At 55.4% G+C, this 17,710-nt stretch overlaps 1 protein-coding gene across 2 annotated transcripts in view; it reads right to left on the minus strand.

The window, feature by feature from the left end:
- Window positions 1-1,651: 1,651 nt before the first annotated feature.
- The window catches only part of MID2 (midline 2), a 74,082-nt gene continuing 58,023 nt past the window's right edge, over window positions 1,652-17,710 (minus strand). For both annotated transcript variants that reach the window (XM_039382707.1, XM_039382708.1), the window contains exons 6-11: window positions 16,227-16,375; window positions 15,626-15,753; window positions 14,440-14,583; window positions 10,741-10,902; window positions 4,284-4,491; window positions 1,652-3,927 (exon numbers count right to left, since the gene is read on the minus strand). In XM_039382707.1, coding sequence (XP_039238641.1) covers window positions 3,525-3,927; window positions 4,284-4,491; window positions 10,741-10,902; window positions 14,440-14,583; window positions 15,626-15,753; window positions 16,227-16,375 — 1,194 coding nt within the window. In that variant the 3' untranslated portion in view covers window positions 1,652-3,524. The remainder of the gene's footprint in view (window positions 3,928-4,283; window positions 4,492-10,740; window positions 10,903-14,439; window positions 14,584-15,625; window positions 15,754-16,226; window positions 16,376-17,710) is intronic.

The following is a 17,710-nucleotide window of genomic DNA, read 5'->3' on the forward strand; positions in this document are numbered from 1 at the left end:
TGCCCTCCCACAGCTCTGAGTCACTGGGGGGGCGAGTGGGACCTGGGGTCCAGAAAGACCTGACTGGCACTCGAAGATGTCCAGCATCCCTGACACTTGAAGATGTCCAGGCCATCCAAGGCTGGGGAAAGGCAGGCTGAGGCACTTGGTGTCCTGATAAACTGGACAATGTGACATCCTCCAAGGGCTGGCAGTAGGGTGAACAATACTTATGCGTATGGATGTTTTCGGATGGAGCTTTAGCAGCCTGTGTGCCCAGCCACCCTTCAGGCTCTCCAGGCTGGGCTGAGCCCAGCACAAGGAAAGCTGCTGTTGGATGGTACCACATATCCCCTCTGCTCCTGTGGATGCATGGCCACATGTGTGTCTTGGCAAGTTTGGAGAACACCGTGATGGCCGAAGAGAAGATCCCAGGGCTGTCCCCATCTCATGACCTCCCCCCACACAGACATACCCAGTAACATATATATATTATATTATATTTTATATATATATATATATACACATTAACAAAGAAGTTGCCCCCCAAAAAAACAACCAACCCAACAAAAAGGGGAAAAAAAACAACAGAAAGAACAACCCTCCCCCCAGTTAAAACCGAAGCAGGAATGTTACATGTGGAAGGGGAGGCTGAGGGGAGCCAGGAGCTCACACATCCCAAATCTGTACAACTGTGCCACCAGGAGCAGAGGAGCTGGCAGCAGCATCCCAGACCACCCCCATGTCCTGCCCCTGAATCACATCCTGAGCAGGGCCCAGGGATGGGGCTGCTGCTCCCCAACTCCTGGTGACACTTGGATAGGCTCTGCTTCCAGCACCGGGAGAGGACCATGTGTGTGACTGGGAAAGGCTCCCAGCCCTGGAGCTGCCTGCTTGGGGTGCAGGGCTCCTCCAGCTCCCCCCGCCACCCTCCTACCTGGCTGGGTCTGAGACGCCTGTGGGGGGTCCCTGTAATTAGTGCAATTTCATCAGGTGCAAACGTCACATTAAGGGCTCGTGGTCTCCGAGCTGAAGATGTGCTGAGTCCTCCACGAGCCCGTCCCAGTGGTGCTGGCAGGGAGCTCGACACTCAGATTGCCAGTGCCAACATCCATCTCCAGTGCTTGGCATCCATCTGAGTGACACAGTATGAGCAGCCCCAGATGGGACCAGAACATGGGGAAGGGACTTCCATGAGAGTTTCCCATGAAAAACAGCCAACTGAAAAGGGTGACAACCTCCCAGAATGAACGAGGGTTGTGTGCCAGGCTGTGGGGACAGCAGATGCACCCCTGCTGCAACTCCACCTGTGCCCCGGAGCTGGGAGAAGCAAACAGAGCTGCTCCGTCTGCTCAGGAGGGAGGGATGTATCCCCTGCGCTGGCCCTGCCAGGCACCCTTGGAAAGCAGCCTGGATCAGAGAGAAACCCCTCTTGGATCAGCAGGGCAGGCAGCAGATCCTTCCCTGAGGTGCCGCCTGCCTCCCTTTCCCAAAAATTGCAGCCTGGAGACATGGAGAGATGCCATGCTGCTCTCCAGCCTCTCATTCCCCAGTCTATACAAACAACCAGGGCTGCCCTGCCCCAGGTGCAGAATCCAGCACTTGCCCTTGTTAAACTTCATATGGTTGGTGATTGCCCATCTCTCTGATTTGTTGAGGTCTCTGCCCTCGAGGCAGTCAACAGCTCCTCCCAATTTAGTGTCATCAGCAAACTTAGTATTCCTTTGAGTCCTGCATCCAAGTTGTTAATTAATATGTTGAAGAGAACGGGGCTGAGGATGGAGCCCTGCAGAACCCCACTAGTGACTGATGCCAGCCTGATGTCACCTCAGTCACTGTCTTTGTGCCCTCTGTGCCTGACCCATGAGCCAGTTGCTCACCCACTGTTTAACACGGTTATTCAGCTGTGGGCTGGACAGTTTGCTTTTAGATTCCATCTACTGGCTTTCCTAGATCAACTAGGGGAGGGTCACCCTGTCATAGAAGGAAATCAGGTTTGGCAAGCAGGGGCAAACTTACCTATCAGCAAGCTCCAAAGGAAGGGAACAGCTGGCAGACCTGGGAGGTCCCGGCTCAGTGGTCCCCAGTCCCACTGAGGCACCACATCCAGAGGAGGAAAAGGGGTTTCAAATCCCATGGAGCAAAGCTCAAGCACCAGCCACCTTGGGCCGCACCACAATGCCTGACCTCCTTGTCCCTCTCCGATGTTCTGGCCACCCTCCCACTCACCAGACCCAAAGTGTGCCACAGACCCCAGCTGTGCCACAGGGACTGTGTGCTGGCCCAGCTCCTCCTGGCCTCTTAACTAAATCTAGAAAATGGAGCCTGACCAGGGGACTTGATGTTTGGGGTTACTGGGTGCACTGGCAGCAGCCGAAGAGCTCCCAGTAACCAGAGTCTAGAGCCCTTGGGGCTCCAGTCCTTTGCCACAGAGTAAACAGGATGGCTTTGTGCTCCCACTGCCACAGAATCATGGAATAGTTTGGGCTGAAAGGGACCTTTAAAATTCACCCAGTCCAATCCCCTGGCATGGCAGAGAACAAACCAGGAGCCAAGATCTGGGGTCATAAATTGAGATTTGGGTCATAAAGCATAGAGATGATCTTCAGACAGGACTATACTGTGGGTTCAGAGCAGAAAGATGAGTTTGTTTCTGCTGGGACACCAGACAGGACACTAATGGAGCAAGGGCACCGCCGTCCAGACCCCGCGTTGGGAAGGAGCAGCTGCCAAACCTCCGTGCCAGGGGCCAAAGCTCCTCAAGGATGCAGGCCTCCCTGGCTACTGGGGAGCTCTCAAAGGAGGAGAAGTGGTGGGGTGGGGATCCGTGGCTCTCCACTGTGGGACTGCAGACCCAGAAAATGCTTTGGGAACAGGCCAGCTGCAGCATGGACAGGCAGTGGGACCGTCCTCAGTGCTGCCTCTGCTCTCACAGACCATTAGCCACATAACCATCACCCCCCACCACATAACCACCATCCATCCACCACGTCAGTGCTCACCAAGCCCAAGGGCTCCACGCATTATTCACCCCACCAGGGAAGCTACTGAGCCTCAGCCACACGGAAAGATCTCCCTGAAAAGCACTGCTCAGTGGCTCTAGCTCCACAGACCAGCTGCCAGCAGGCTCCAGAACCCATCCCTCCTGTCCCAGTCGGTGCCTCGCAGGACACACGGGCTGTCCCCTGACCACCACGGCACCTCAGGTCACCCTGAAACCCACCCCAACCTTTCCAGCCCCTGAAGGAAGACGGGTGACAATCCACTTGGGGAGGGATGGATGGGAGCCACCGTCAAGGTGCTGCTCCAGCTGCTCTCATGCACGCTGGAGCTCACCACCAGCAGTTTATTTCCAGCTGCGGTTCGAGGTTCTTCCACTTTTCCCTTAAAACAAGACGGAGCTGGTTGTGGACGGCGCTCGGTTGCTGGGGTGGCACGGCGGCTCTCCGGCACGGCTGCCAGGGGGCTCCCAGCCGGCAGCTCTGACCACTGGCACCCACCAGCACGGTCAGTGCCGCCGTGGGGCACGGGCAGGCCTGGGCAGCCTAGTGACAGGCTTTCATTCCTGACACGTACGGGGACTCCTGGGGCCGGCAGTTACACTCCTGCTGCTCGGGGTAATCAATGAAATCCGGGGCAGGCAGCCCCGAGAGGATCATCAGGGATTTGTTCCAGATGGTGAAGGTGGGACACACTGGCAGGATGAAGGAGACTTCGAAGGTGTGGAGGTGGAGGGAGTTGGCCGGGTCGTAGAAGGAGAGTGCATTGTTGTCATAGTCCAGGAGGACGCCGAGGCGCTTCATCTGCGGGTGCACCTCCACCAGCATCTCCTTGTTGTTGTGCCGCACCACAAAGTTGTTGTTGCAGCGGGAGAAAACCCAGGAAGAGGAGTTCTTCCCGATCCACTCATTTTTGGGGGCCGACTTGTAAGCCACGCCGATGGCGTACCTGCAGGAGAGGAGAAGCTTCGCTCAGCACCCTCCAGCCCCCAGTGCAGGACCGAGCCCAGCTCTGATGGCTGCGGCACCCCATGCCTTCAGAGCCCACCTGCCTGTGGAAGAGGCACCCTGTGCTCTCAGAGCCCACCTGCCTGTGGAAGAGGCACCCCGTGCTCTCAGAGCCCACCTGCCTGTGGAAGAGGCACCCCGTGCCTTCAGAGCCCACCTGCCTGTGGAAGCAGCACTCTGTGCTTCCGGAGCCCACCTATCTGTGGAATTGGCACAGCAACAGCTTCACATGCCCAAAAAACATCTGGCAGAGGCTGGACTGGGAAAGCACCCCCCACACACAGAGGTGGTGCCTACCAGGTGGAGGATCCCACCACGACCTCCCAGTAGTGGCAGCCGCTGTCGATGAAGACGTTGCCAGCTGCCCCATAGCAGCCCGTCCCACTGAACCTCTCTGGCGTGTGGCTCTTCTTCAAGGAGCTCTCATCCTTCTCCATCTGCAGCCCATCGTTGGAGATCTTCAGCTTCTTGTGAGCCATCTTGGGGTCCAGCTTGAATGGCTGACCTGTGGGGAGGGGACACATGGATTAGGATTTGTGTTGTTAGCATCACTGCGCGGGGAGAACATGGCAGAAAAGGTCTGTCATGGGCTCTTTGGCTCTCCTCCATGAGCCACGGGTTCCCCCACCAGCTGAGAACTCTGGATTACAGATATCCAGTAGGGACAAAAGCAGCACATTCACTCACCTTCCCAGGCCAAAGAGAGGGAAAGGAGGTGAAACTTGAAAATGCAAAGACATATGAGCTCCAGAGAGTGAGCTTTCTGCTCCTGGGGGAGGATCCTGACTGGAGAGCAGCCAGGATGGGCAGCATTGTTGGGAAGGGCTGCATTGTCCTGTCACAGGGACCCCCAAATAAGGGGCTGGGGATGTCCAAGGTCTCCTTATTGGGCATTACCCCCTTCCAGTGTTTATTTCCCCTTCAAGTTTCCTTTTGTCCTCCACTAACGATGCAAAATGTGGCAGAAACAAGGGTGTCCCCTGGTAATGGGAACGACACTGAAGATGCCATCAGGATGGATGCACTGCGAGCCAAACCTGGGCAGGGTGTGCAGCCTGAATTCCTGAATGGATCTATACACTATTAGCAGTCATAACAGTGACATAAGCACAGGAAAGGGACAGACCAGTAAGTGCTGGGCTAAGTGCAGCCCGGTGGCACTGAGCCTGCCCCTGAATCCCATCAGCTGTTGGCACAGACTGCTCCTCACAGTGCTCAGGCTGCAGTTACGTGTTAGAGGGCACATAGCCGGGGTCTTGTCTGCTGTGCATCCGTACTCCTCTGCTGCCAAACACAATCTCATTGCTCAGAGAGCACAGTCCAGGGTGTGGAAGCATGTCTAAGGCATTGGGTCCAGCCCGTGTCCAGTGGAGCTGGATGGGAGGTGAGAGCACCAGGCTGGCAATGAGTGCCTGGCCCGGGCTTCCTCCACAATTAACAGAACTGAGGTTGACGGATTCTGCAGATCCCTGATGCTGGCTTGAAACCCAGCTGCATCTCCTCTGTAACACTAGCAGCACACAAAGCCAAACTGCTTGCCAAAGGACACGTGCTGGCTGTGCTGCTTGCATGGATAACCCCACACAGCCCTGTGAGCACCTGCCCTCCCTCATGCCAATAAGCGCCATCGCTCTGGGCACCAGCTCCCCCACACATTCCACCATCAGGGTTTCTCCACAGGCTCCAGGTGTTGGTGCCATGCAGCCTTGCCAGGGCACGGGTGGGGGTCAGGAAAACACCCGTGCACACAGACATCCTCAGCATGGAGGGTCGGGGGGTTGGTGCATCACTGCCCATGGGCAGCCCTGCCTGCACTGCCCAGCCCCTGACACTCCCCCTTCCCTGCCTGAGTGGCTCTGCTCAGCCAGGCTGAGTTTTTTTTCAGGGGGTAAAGGAAACTTCACAATCCCTTTTGCTTCAATGCTTTTTTTTTTCCCTCTCCTTTCATAACTTAGGGTCATTTGATGACCAGATGTGGAAAGAAGCCAGAAGGTTGTGTTTTGAGAAGCCCAAACCAAAGCCCTCCATTATGGGGTGGTGAGGGGAGGGTTACCTGGGAAGCCTCACTGCTCCCTACTCCAGCATTCTCCCATTCTCTTTGTTCTTAGATCAGGACAGGGCTGGAAACCCCACACTAGCCCTTCTGTGGCAGTCTGTGTTAGTGACACTGGTGACAATGTGTGGCTGTGGTAGGAGCCACCGTGCCCAGGGGGACAGTGGGGAGAGGATGCCACCACAGCCCCTTGCTGCTGGCATCTGCAGGGAGCAGGAGGGTGACCCAGGCTGCTGCAAAGTGCAGGAGCAGGAGGCACTACATTAAATTCCACATGAAACCCAATTCTGGTGCTTTTAACATCCCGTGCTCTCAGCTTTACACATTCAATGGTGGTTTGCTGGGGTTTTTTCCCCAAAGCCAGACCAAATCTGGGTGATGTCCCAGCACTCTTGGTTCCAGAGCTTCATGCGACCACCTCGGTTTTCAATGATTTCCCTCTGGAAGCCCTCAGACTATCCCCGGATTTGCAAACAAAACCCCAAGATGTTGTGAAGAAGCAAATTGAGTTCTGGTGGGTTTTTCTGGTGTGTTTTCACCTGAGATGCAGTAAAGAGCACACAGGCAGCAGAGACTATTTCCATAGGGATTCACCTTCCTCAGGACAAAGCAAATGGCAGCTGCAGAAAACACCTCAAATCCTGCAAACATCTTCACCCTCATATTTTGGTAGCTGAGGGGTCCCTGACCTGGCTCTGGGAACAAAGAGCTGTTTCCTCCTGCATGCTCCCATTTTTGGCAATGGACACTGAGTCCCAGCGAGGAGAAACACCCACACCACTCATGACAGGGGCCCTGAGCCAGGTCTGGGAAGCCCTGCAAACAGCTGGGCAAGGCTGGGGACCCCCAGAACCCCAGGAACCCCTGCAAACAGCTGCAACATCAATAACACGAGGCTGGAGAGCTCCCAAGTGCAACTGCAGAACGAAGCTCCTCCGTGCCATGCTCTGATACCTGATGGTAGCTCGTGTTGGTTTTCCTCGGAGCCCAATTTGCTGGATAATTGAGTTGAGAGGCCTGAAACTAAAGCTGCAAATTGGGATTGACCTGCCCCCTCCTTCCTCTGGCTGCTCTGATCTTTCTGCCGTATCTTTTCCTGGCAGTAACGCAAAGAGACAAGCTCTGAGGAAGTGAGGTATAAAAATACTTGGCTCTGTCAGCAGAGAGACACTCACAGCCCTGTTTCCGAAGGCGACCCCTCGTTGAGGTCAGTGTGAAGAACTGGAGCCCAGCCCCTGTCACTGGTTTGTGCTGGCACGTCCTGGACTGGGCTCTGGAGCTGCATCTGCAGGCAGTGTCTGCGATGGGCGGGGTGGGAGGCAGCAGCACATGGGCTGGGACAGGTCAGAGGGTGTTTCAGAGGACACGGCCAGGCGCCTACTCCCACCAACCCCCTTCCCAAAATATCTCCCTGGCACTGGGAAACCACAGGCTTCACAGAGTTGTGATGATCCCAACCTCAAATCCCCAGCATGGGAGCTGCCAAAGGGAGGGGAACTCCCACTACACGAGAGGGCAGAGCAGCCCTCACTACCTGCTCCCTGTCCAAAGCCACCCTCACCGTCCCATGTGCCCCCAGGTCACTGCAACCCTCCAGCCCCCCAACTGTGCCTGGCAGAGAGCTGGGGGTTGCAAAGATTGCTCTTGTCATTACCGTGTATGTCCTGGGCTGGTCACTCAGACAACCTTTATCCCATAAATTCAGCTTGCTGGGATATTCCTGATAGCCTTATGCTGGTCATCCTTGCAGGGGGCTTGGGAGCTGTGGGGAAACAGCAGGCTTCAGGGCTGGACACAGCTGGCTGCACCCCTGGGGCATTTATCAGCTGGATTATCCCTCTCTTCCCTGCAGTTGGAGTGTGGCAGTGTCCAAGTGGAGCAGAGGAAATCCTGTCTGGCACCAGGCATGTGGGAGCAAAGAGGGGGCAACCAGGAACACGGTCAAGGTCATCGGTGGTATGTGGGGATGAAGCCAGGCAGAGGGAGGTGTGTGCTGGCCCTGCAGGGCTCCCACAGCCATAGCTGTGAGCAGGGGCTCACTGGCTTGGGATGCTCCTGTCTCTGTCTATAGGGACAGCCAGGACAGGCTGCCTGCTGCTTTACATAACAGCTATGGAAATAGCTGGAATGAGATCCCCAGGAGCAGGAGACAACCTCCCACACCCAGCCAAATCCAGGGAACAGGAGCCCACCCCATTGGGGGGTCAGTGCAGGGGTGACACCAGTGCCACACTAGCCCGTGCCCCACAGAACAGAAGTTCCTGTGCACCCCACTCCTCCGGCTGTGAGGGAACAGGGATGGGGCAGAGTGGGGAGGGTGGACAGCTAGTGATTGCATTTGGCTCAAGACATGTGTGGGTAGAAGGGAGGGATGGACATGCACTTCACTCCCCAAGGAACCATTCCTGTCCTGGCTGCAAGTGCCCACCACGTTCTGCCCAGGATGCAAACCAAGCTGCAGGAACACAGGGACACACATCCTGCTCCTTAAAAACATCTGCACTAACACAATCCAGTCTCTAACAGGTACTTCAGAGCCTGCTGCTCAGGCATCAGATCCACACCTGACATCTTGGATGAGATGTGGATGGAGCCATCCTGTACCACACTGAGGTTTTGCCAAGAGATGCAGAAATCATGAAGAGAAAAATTGCAAGGGAGAATAAGATCAGGCTGCACTGGTCAAGGCAAAGACTGTAAAACCCACCTTCCCTGCACTTTATTTATTGCCAGAGCCGGGCCTGTCCCTGCATTCTGGCACTTCTTTTATCCACTTTTGGACACTTGCTCCTAAATATGTCCTGCTCAGGTCCAGCCTCAGCAGAGGAAGGTCTCCCTGCCATTAAACCAAACCTGTTCTCCCAAGCTCTTCTGCTCGGGAACACAGATTTAGCACCAGCACTGACAGCGCCGACGCTGCGGAAATCAATGTGTCCTGACACTGACCTTCTGGCAATGGAGGGATCTCTCCAGACATCACTTTTGGAACAGAACAGGCTGTGAAATATGCTAATGGGCCGTCTCCGTGTTGAGCTGCTGACATTTGCACCAAGGTTACAGTGGTGGGAAAGCGTGGGTGTGATGTTGTCTGGATGTTGTACACAGGAAAAGGAGAAACCCTGGTCCCAAATACAGGCAGGGTGAACGGCCAGCAGGGGCACGCTGGGGATGCAGCATGGGGTGGTGGCACCATCAGACACCCCAAAGGAGCCCTTGTCCTCCAAAGCTGGCCACAGGAGAAAGTATATCAATTTATATTATATCCAAAAATGTGGCTAAATCAAACCTTCAGGAATTCAGAAGTTTCCACAAACACAGATGGCAAAGGAATGGCAAACCGGCGGCAAGGAGGGATGTGTGCCCATCAGTGCCACACGCCTCTCCTGTCCAGAGTGGGAAGAGAAGGATCAGTCCTTGTGGAAGGGGCTTTGTCACACACAAAAACACACTCACACATAACCTGTGCAGTGCCTCAGGTGAGGCTGCTCGAGGTTTCGAACACGCAGGAAGCTGCTGCAGACACATCCCTGCAGCAAGGGGAGCTCAAAACCAGATGAGGCTCTTATCAAACTGAGTCTCTCTCTGAGCAGAAGCCCTCAGTGCTGTGCTGGCAGCTCTGGTGACTGACACTCAGCTAAAATCCCAGAAAGCAACCCCTGTCCACCGGGAGCTGCTGCCATGGCCAACCGCCCTCGCTCCTGGCTTCCCAAGCTGCCTATTCCTCATTCCCAGAAGGAGTGCTTTTCAAAGCTGGGCAAGCGCTGAAAAACGGCAGCCACAAGAGGGATAAATTTTTAATAAACAGGCAGATTGGATTGGAGTTTGCTCCCCAGCAGCTCCCTCAGCCCCACTGCCTCAATGTAATTTTATTCAGTTTAACGTCATGCAAAGAAAAGGAGGAGGTGTAGGTGACAAATCATCACAAAAGCCTCGTCCAGGTAGAAGCCATTGTTGGGAAAAGGGACAGATGGGAAAAGGGAGAGCTGTGCTCACCAGAGCTGCACAGAGACATGGGAGCACCGAAGAGATGTGGGCACAGATCAGACAGTGAGTAGGAGCCTAAAGAGCCAGTTTATTCCCTCCTCCAAGACCATACATTGTCCCTCCCCCCGTGGCATCCCCCCAGGCTATGGATCAGTGGGAAAAGGTTTTCCACCGCAAACCCAGGAGCTCTATCTGTGCCAGAACCACTGGTCTCTGAGTTTGGCTTTCCCTAAACACATTTGGCATCCCTGGGGCATTGGAAAGTGCAACTTCTGCTTTGTGTGTGGCTGCAAAGTCCCATCCACCACAATGGAAACACTTTTCAACATCCTTATGGTTCCCTAAAATCACAACTCTCTGCGAGCAAAGGCACACACAAGAACACAGCTGCTCTGGGACTCTGTGCATTAGCCTCAAAAAGCCCAGGGATGGAAAGCCACCAGAATGATGGGCCTTTATGACCTCCTAAGACACCAGGGATGGGTGCTGACAGGAGCACAGGGCACCACATGGGGTAGCAGGAGACCATCCCAAGGCAGGGAAGGAGCAGAGGCACTGAGAGGGGCACTTCGATAATTTAAACACCCCGCGGTCTCCATCCTGTGCCGGCCGCTGCGGGCTCACCGGGAGCGCTCAGCCACACCCCTGGAGCCCCAACACCCAGGAAATTCTCCCCCCCCACACCTGCCATGGCCAGGTGAGTGCCTGGGCACCTACTGTTGGTCTTGAGGCGGGCGGGCTCGCTGTTCCGGCTGCCCGCCTGGTTGATGGCCTTCACCAGGAAGATGTAGCGGGTGCCGCTCTGGAGCCCGTGCACCGTGTAGTGGTTCTGCTTGATGTTCGGGACGATCATCCAGCTGTCCATGGAGTTGTAGAGACCTGCAGTGCAGGAGAGGCAGGGAGAGATTTATTGCCAGGGAAGGACAGAATACAAAGTCCCCACGCTGCTCGGGCAGAGCTCACAACCGCGCGTCCCTTGGGAGGATTTGCCGCCTGCCTGGGAGTTCAGAGCACCTGCAGGGAAATTTCCAGAGATGATAAATCCCAGCAACTCAGAATCTCTTTCATTATCACATCAAGGCAATGTTGGTGAGGCAGAGCCAGGGCTGGCGTGCTGGCATCTTGGGATGCTGCCATGGGAAGTGATGGGGAAGAGGTGCAGAGAAAGGAGAATTCAGCCAGTGGCACCTTTCAGCCAGGGCAGATGGCAGAGGTCACTGCTGGTGCCAAGGAGGGGGTGATGCTCACCATGATCTCACCATCATCGTATCCTCACCCCACTATCATCCTCTCTCATGTCTCTGCTCCCACAGGACAGTCTCTCTCCTGCTCCTGGTCCACAATAAGCAATTCCAGAAGCAGAAAGGGACGTATTTGCAATCGAATCAATGTGTTTGCACCTGAATCCTGTTCCTGCCTGGTGCTCAGTGCTCCAGGGTGGGAACTAATAAGGCCAAAGGATGCTGATGCTTCAGCTCCCTGGGCAGACTAGTCTGCAGAGCAGTTCAAAGAAAATGAGCTCTCAGTGAAGGGATCCAGATGCCTGGAAATCATTCAGGAGCCTGAACTCTTTCTGGAAATGGGAGGGTATGAAAAATCCAAGACTCTGGAAGTGCCAAGCCTGACTGCTGCAGTGGTTTGCAGCGTTGGAGCTGCGGGGCCTGGCATGTATGGAAATGTAATGTTGTACGTTAGGTGACACAGTGCTCCAGGAAAGGGGAAAAGCCCTACACTGAGCCACTGAGGCTGTTCCTGCCACCAGCATGGCTGGCATAAGGATCACCTGCAGCCAGCATGAGCACCTGAGCAGCCAGTGCTGGGGGACAGGGATCTGGCAGGGTCTGGGAGGAACTGGGGGGCTGGGGCAGTGAGAGCCCAGGACCCACCATGGCAGCAGTGCTTGAGCTTCCTGAACACAGCTCTGGGGCAGCTATTGCAGCACAGGGCCAGGGCTTTGAGCCAAAAGAGGGATAAGGAGAAGGCTTGGAAGCAGTAGCTGGAGGCTTACTGGAACTGGTGAGAGGTAAGGAGTGGGTTGTGAATTCAGGGTGACTGGAGGAGGGTTTTCAGCACATGCAGGGCTGGGGGCAGGAGCTGGGAACACTCCACACCTCCTCTGCAATGACTTCCGTGGGGTGTTCATTTATCTCCAGTGGCTGGCTCAGCCGCAGGACAAGGGCAGGTTGCAGCCCCTGTCAGCCTGGATTTGGTTTAGAACACACATGGGAATGGCCGAGGGGCGCAGAGCAATGTGATGTGAAGTAGAAAATAAAACAGATGTGATCCTGATTGCAGCCTACACAGAGAGCTGCTCTCGTCATAGTACACAGCTTCCAGCCTGACACTGGTGGCTGTCACCTCCCTGCAGGAAGGACCAGCTGGAGATCCTCCATGAGGAAGAACAAAGTGGCTGAGAGACAACAGAGGGAAGGATTCGGCCTCCCAAGCAGGCTTATTTCCCAAAACAACCACAAAGAGCTTGGCCTTGAAGACTGAGGGCTCCTACCCTCGCCAAAGCATAAAAAAATCCTTTTTATTGCAGCATTTGTCATCCATAAAAACGTCCGGCTCTTGCTGAGCTCTTGGCTTTGATGGGAGCGTGAAGGGGATGGGTTCCACAGGCCAACTGTGTGCTCCTTGGAAAGGTATTTCCTCTCCTGGTCAGCCTCCCGGACTCCTGCTCAGCGTTCCACTGTCTCTTCATGCATGAGTTCAGCCAGGGCTCACCCGGACCCGGCTGTGCTATTCCAAGGGACAATACGTTATTCATTTTCTCCTCAGAGATTTAACTCGTGTTTTCTTCACTCTTCCCAGCAATAGCAACCCAAGTCGGCTAAGAAGGACACTCCTGACACGTGCTCTCAGGGCTCTCCTCCAGCCCTGCCCTTGCTGCTCCTCATCCCCACAGTCGCCACAGCTCCCCCTTCCCAACGCCTGCGCCAGACCCCCAGACGTGGGCAGGTGACTCATTCCCAAGTCCCTCGATGGATGGGACTCCAAGCCAGGTGTCCAAAGTAGCATTTGCAGAGAGGTGGGAGCCAGATCCTTCCCCAGCACGGCCCCAGGGCAAGGGCACAAGCTGCAGCAGGGGAAATCCTGCTTGGAAAAGGGCAAAATCCTCCTAGCTGGGGGTGGGGAAGCACTGGGTGTTCCATCTCTAGACAGTCCTTACTTCTCAAGGAGCAAGCCCTGAGCGCCCTGTCAGCCCAGCTTCTGCAGAGCTGACTCAGGGACTTCAGATGTCCCTCCCCACTGAAACCGTTCAATGACATCAGCACTGTCCCTGTCTTGCCCTCGGCTGGAAGTGCAGGGGACATGGGGCTGGTGGTCATCCAAAAGCAGAGCCAGAGAGGTGGCCGAGCTCTCCAAGCTTCCAGAGAAGGACAAAGTGCTGGAGACAACATGCTGCAGCTGGGAATGAGAGGAGAGCCAAGCAGGGCAGATCTGGCTGTGGCAGCACCGATACCATACAGCCTCCGACTGAGAGGAAACACATCATCTTGTTTCCCAAAACAAGGGCAAAGGCTGGGCTGGGGCTGGAGAGGTGACATCCAGCTTGGAAAGCCACAAGGAACTTTCTCCGGCAGCTTCCTGCGCATTCCAGAGTGCACTGCGCAGCCTTCCGGAGCCGTGACACCGTGTTCCCAGGGCCAGCGTCCTCCCAGCCAGTGGGACAGACTGATGGCGGCCCAAAACGCCCGTTCTGAGGCACCGTGTCAGCACTTTCCCCAGCGGCAAGTGCTGCTAGGGAAAACCAGGAATAACACTTTCTCACAAGCCACGGAACATCAGCGAGATCCCTCCTTGGTCCTCAAATCCCATTCCTGTCAGGCAAATTTGTGGCGGTGTGGAAAAACAATTAGGTATGGCAGCGATTTGCACGAAAAACGACCTGGAGACGTGACTCAGTGCTGTTACAGAGGGTTTATAAACCATGTTAATTATCAGCCAGTGCTGCCTTGCCCATACGATCCCAGATGGACGGACCTGGGAGCTGTGAGATGGATGAGACCCTCCAATGCTCCCTGTGCTTCAACAAGCCAGGGCTCATGGCACCAAATGCAGGGCAGAGCAGCTCAGGGATGGACCCCCAGCACAGGGAGGTCTCCATAGCTCTGATTGCAGCACTTGGTGGATTCTTTCCTGCTGTTTCCTACATGAATTCCCAGTCTTTAAACCACTGAGAACCTTTTCCTTACAGAATCACAGAATGGTTTGGGCTTGGAGAAACCTTAAAGCTCATCTCGTTCCACCCCCTGCCATGGGCAGGGACACCTTCCACTAGCCCAGGTTGCTCCAATCCCCATCCAACCTGGCCTTGAACGCTTGCAGGGATGGGGCAGCCGCAGCTTCTCTGGGCAGCCTGGGATTCCTTCCCGAAGGGAACCGCAGCCCCCGCAGCACGTGGTGACTTACTGATGAAGTTGGCCTGGCCGGTGAAGATGGTGTACTGGAGCTCGTAGGAGCTGACGCTGAACTCGTCCTCTGAGATCCAGTGCACGGTGATGGTGTCGTGCGAGGCCGTGCAGAGCTCCTCGCGGATCGACGGCGGGTTCGGTGCTGCGGGAGGGAGGGCACAGACCACAGACTTCAGTCAGTTTGGGCTCTCCTTCTTTGAAAACCCAGGGCTTTTCTGCTCCCGTAAGGACAGAGGTGGGCTCGCGGTGGGAGCAGAGTCTCTGGACACCCAGAAATCCCTCATTTTGTCTGTCACTGTGTTTCGAACTAAATTAAATTTTTTAGTTTAACGAAGCATCCAGGGGTCAGAGCACAGGGGTTTTGCTGCCGCTCCATCAGGTCTGACACCCCCACTTTGAAACAGGCTGAGAACCCACTTCCAAATCCACCTATTCCCCAGGACTGGCTGTGGAATAAGTAGTTTATCCCATAACTGATCCGGACACATGTTTGTGTTAGTCTTTCAGTGAAAGCTGATCTGCTTTGTGATAATAAAATCGGATTTGGGTGAGTGAGGATGTCCTTGCCTCCCTGGAGCTTTCATCCCCTCAGTGCTCCAGCACAGGCCAGTCCAGCAGCTGCTGGTGCTCTCAGACCCCTGAGGGCAGTGTTCAGTCTGTGCTGCAGCACCGTGGGGCCCAGAAAGGTCCTGCCCAACAGGGTTCATAATTTAGGATCAAGAGACCCTCAAAAAGGGCAGGAAAAAGGAAATGTTAAAGCGCAGAGTGCATTAGAGGCATAATAATTGGTTAATTCACTGTTCCCTCCCTGTAATCCTTATGGATCCTTATGTAATCCTTATCCCTCTCACATCCTTATGGGCATCAGACTCCTCCCCAGGTCACAGAGACCACAATTTTTGAGCTTTCTGGACTTTTCTATGGATCCTGCAGGAGCAGCAGAGTGAAATGGGAGGATGGGGACACGTCACTGTCTTGGGGACAGCACGGCCCCTGCTCTGCCACAGCTGACCCGGCGTTTTTTACAGGTTAAGTCTTAAAATGCGTCTGGCCAGCCCCTGGTGGGGCGTAGGGGAAGGCACTAAGGGGAAGATGTGGGGCACGGGGGCAGGGGCTGAGGGGAAGACATGGGGTTGTGGGGAGGACACGGGGTGCAGCGGAGGGGAATGTGCCCGTGCACTCACCCGTTAGATAATCCAGCCCCTCCAGCAGCTTCTTCTCTCTGGAAAAATCTAAAGCAAAGTTTTCAAAGGCATCATTAAAATTGATATCTGGTATCAGAACTTGCGAGGATGCAGTTGCCATGGCGACCCTGGAAGGAAAGAAGGGACCATCAGTACGCGCCAGGGTGCACATGTTTCCCAAAGCCTGGCCGTGGCGGGGGGGGCAGAGGGGTGCAGGCAGCCTCGCTGTGATGTTCCTGCTGTCAGGAAACCAGCTTGCACCTACAAACCACTGCCCAAGGGAGCAGCCTAGCCCCCCTGAGAGTAGGGGGGCTTCATCCTTGGGGATCCCAGCTTTGACTGGCCCCCGGGCGTCCCGTGGATTGGCATTCCCACCACTTTCCCACCCCCGTATTCCACAGTGTTGTTCCACAGTGTTGTTAGGACCAGCCATGCAACACCTGTCCTGTGAGGGATGGGAACCTGACCTTGGGGTTTATTTGAGGGCAGCATGGTGGGAGGCTGCAGGGGGGACTGAGAATCTCTGGGGACAAAGTCATCTCTGGGCAGGAACCTACAACCAGGGGACAACTGCAGCGTCAGAGTCCTGAGCCCAGCCCACCTCTCAGCCACGTTCCTGGCAGTCTGCAGGAACCGTGCGTGGTCGTTCTCCTTCAGGATGTGCTCGGCCTGGTTGATGAGGACCGTGGAGCGCTCAAGGCACTGCCGGCAGTTGGCAACCTGCTGAGCCAGCTTCCGCAGCTTCATCACCTGCCAGAGGAGCAGAGGGAGCTCAGCAGCTTGAAAAGCACAGAGGGAGCCCCATCCTGAGCCAGGGCCTGCTCACGGGGAGCGAGAAGCGTTGAAATGGCACAGGAATGCCCCAGTGGCTCTGGGGAGTTGTCTTTCAGGCTTTTTAAACTCTCCCATGTTTTTGGCTGGGGCTCCTGGGAAAGCTGCGTCCCCTTCTGACCTGGAAATTGCTGCTCAGGTGTTGGAAGCAAGGGGGGACCCTGCCCAGCCCCATCACAGACAGCACAGGGAGGGTACAGAGGTATCTGCAATGCTGCACCCCTGCACCTTTCCATCCCTGGCCTCTTTTCACTGGTACAGATGCTTATTCCAGTTCCCAGGTAACTTTGGAAGCCAAACCCAGTATGGCCAGAACCAGTGTCCCCACACCCATCTCCCACTGGTGCAGTGCTGGGTTGGCAGCTCCTCAGCGCTGCCTCTGCGGAGAGTTTGGGCACTAATCCATGCCACTCACCTCTGCCCAGGTGTCAATTGTAGGAAAACAACAGTTTGGAGCTTCCAGCTCCTCCCAAGCATGGCTTGAACTGGACAGCACAGCCTGGAGCCATCAGGGAAGAGAGTGGGAAGTGCAAGCAGACAGACAGATGGACCGGCAGACGGCACCGTTACATAAAATATGTTCCCTGGAGTGCTTGGGGTAGAAGCAGGATTTCAAAGCTCCCACTGATGCCAGGGTGTCCCAGAGTCGTGCTGGTGGCTCTCCTGTGTACGCCTGCAGCGGAACCTGCTCCCAATCTACACCTGGGAAACATCTGTATTTGGGGCTTGGCTGTGGGCATTGCGGTGGGACCCCAATGCACACCCAAACTCAGTGAGAACAACAAAGGGCTCACGGAAGCTCCCAAGGGCACCACCCAGAGCTACAGCCCAGCCCTCCAGCCTCTCCCTGTCGCATGTGTGGAGCCCAAGGGTTGCTGTGGCTGGAGAAGGGGCCCTACAGAGGTAGGGCAGCACTTTTCTGGGACAAACATCCTTGTTCCGGCTCCTAAAGATAAGCACAACACAGCAGAGCAGGAGTGAGGTGGAGAAGTGGGCATGGCCTGTAGGGGAGATCAAGACCACCAAAGACACCTGAAGCCTCTGACCCACCTGAAGCCTCTGACCCGTTTCCAGAAAGGTCTGGAAAAATGGACTGCACATGAGAAGTGACTTGCACAGAAAGGGAGAAACTTCTCCCCAGGGCGGGGAAAACTTATCTATAAAAAGGCCCCCGCATGAAGCCCAGGCAGTGCCCCCTGACCCTGGACACCCTGTTGCTGGAACCAGGACTGGTGATCTCTCTTTCTTCCTCTC

Source organism: Pipra filicauda, unplaced genomic scaffold (genome assembly GCF_003945595.2).
Source record: "Pipra filicauda isolate LSUMZ 115617 unplaced genomic scaffold, ASM394559v2 scaffold281_size1565311_pilon, whole genome shotgun sequence".
Lineage (NCBI taxonomy): Eukaryota > Metazoa > Chordata > Aves > Passeriformes > Pipridae > Pipra > Pipra filicauda.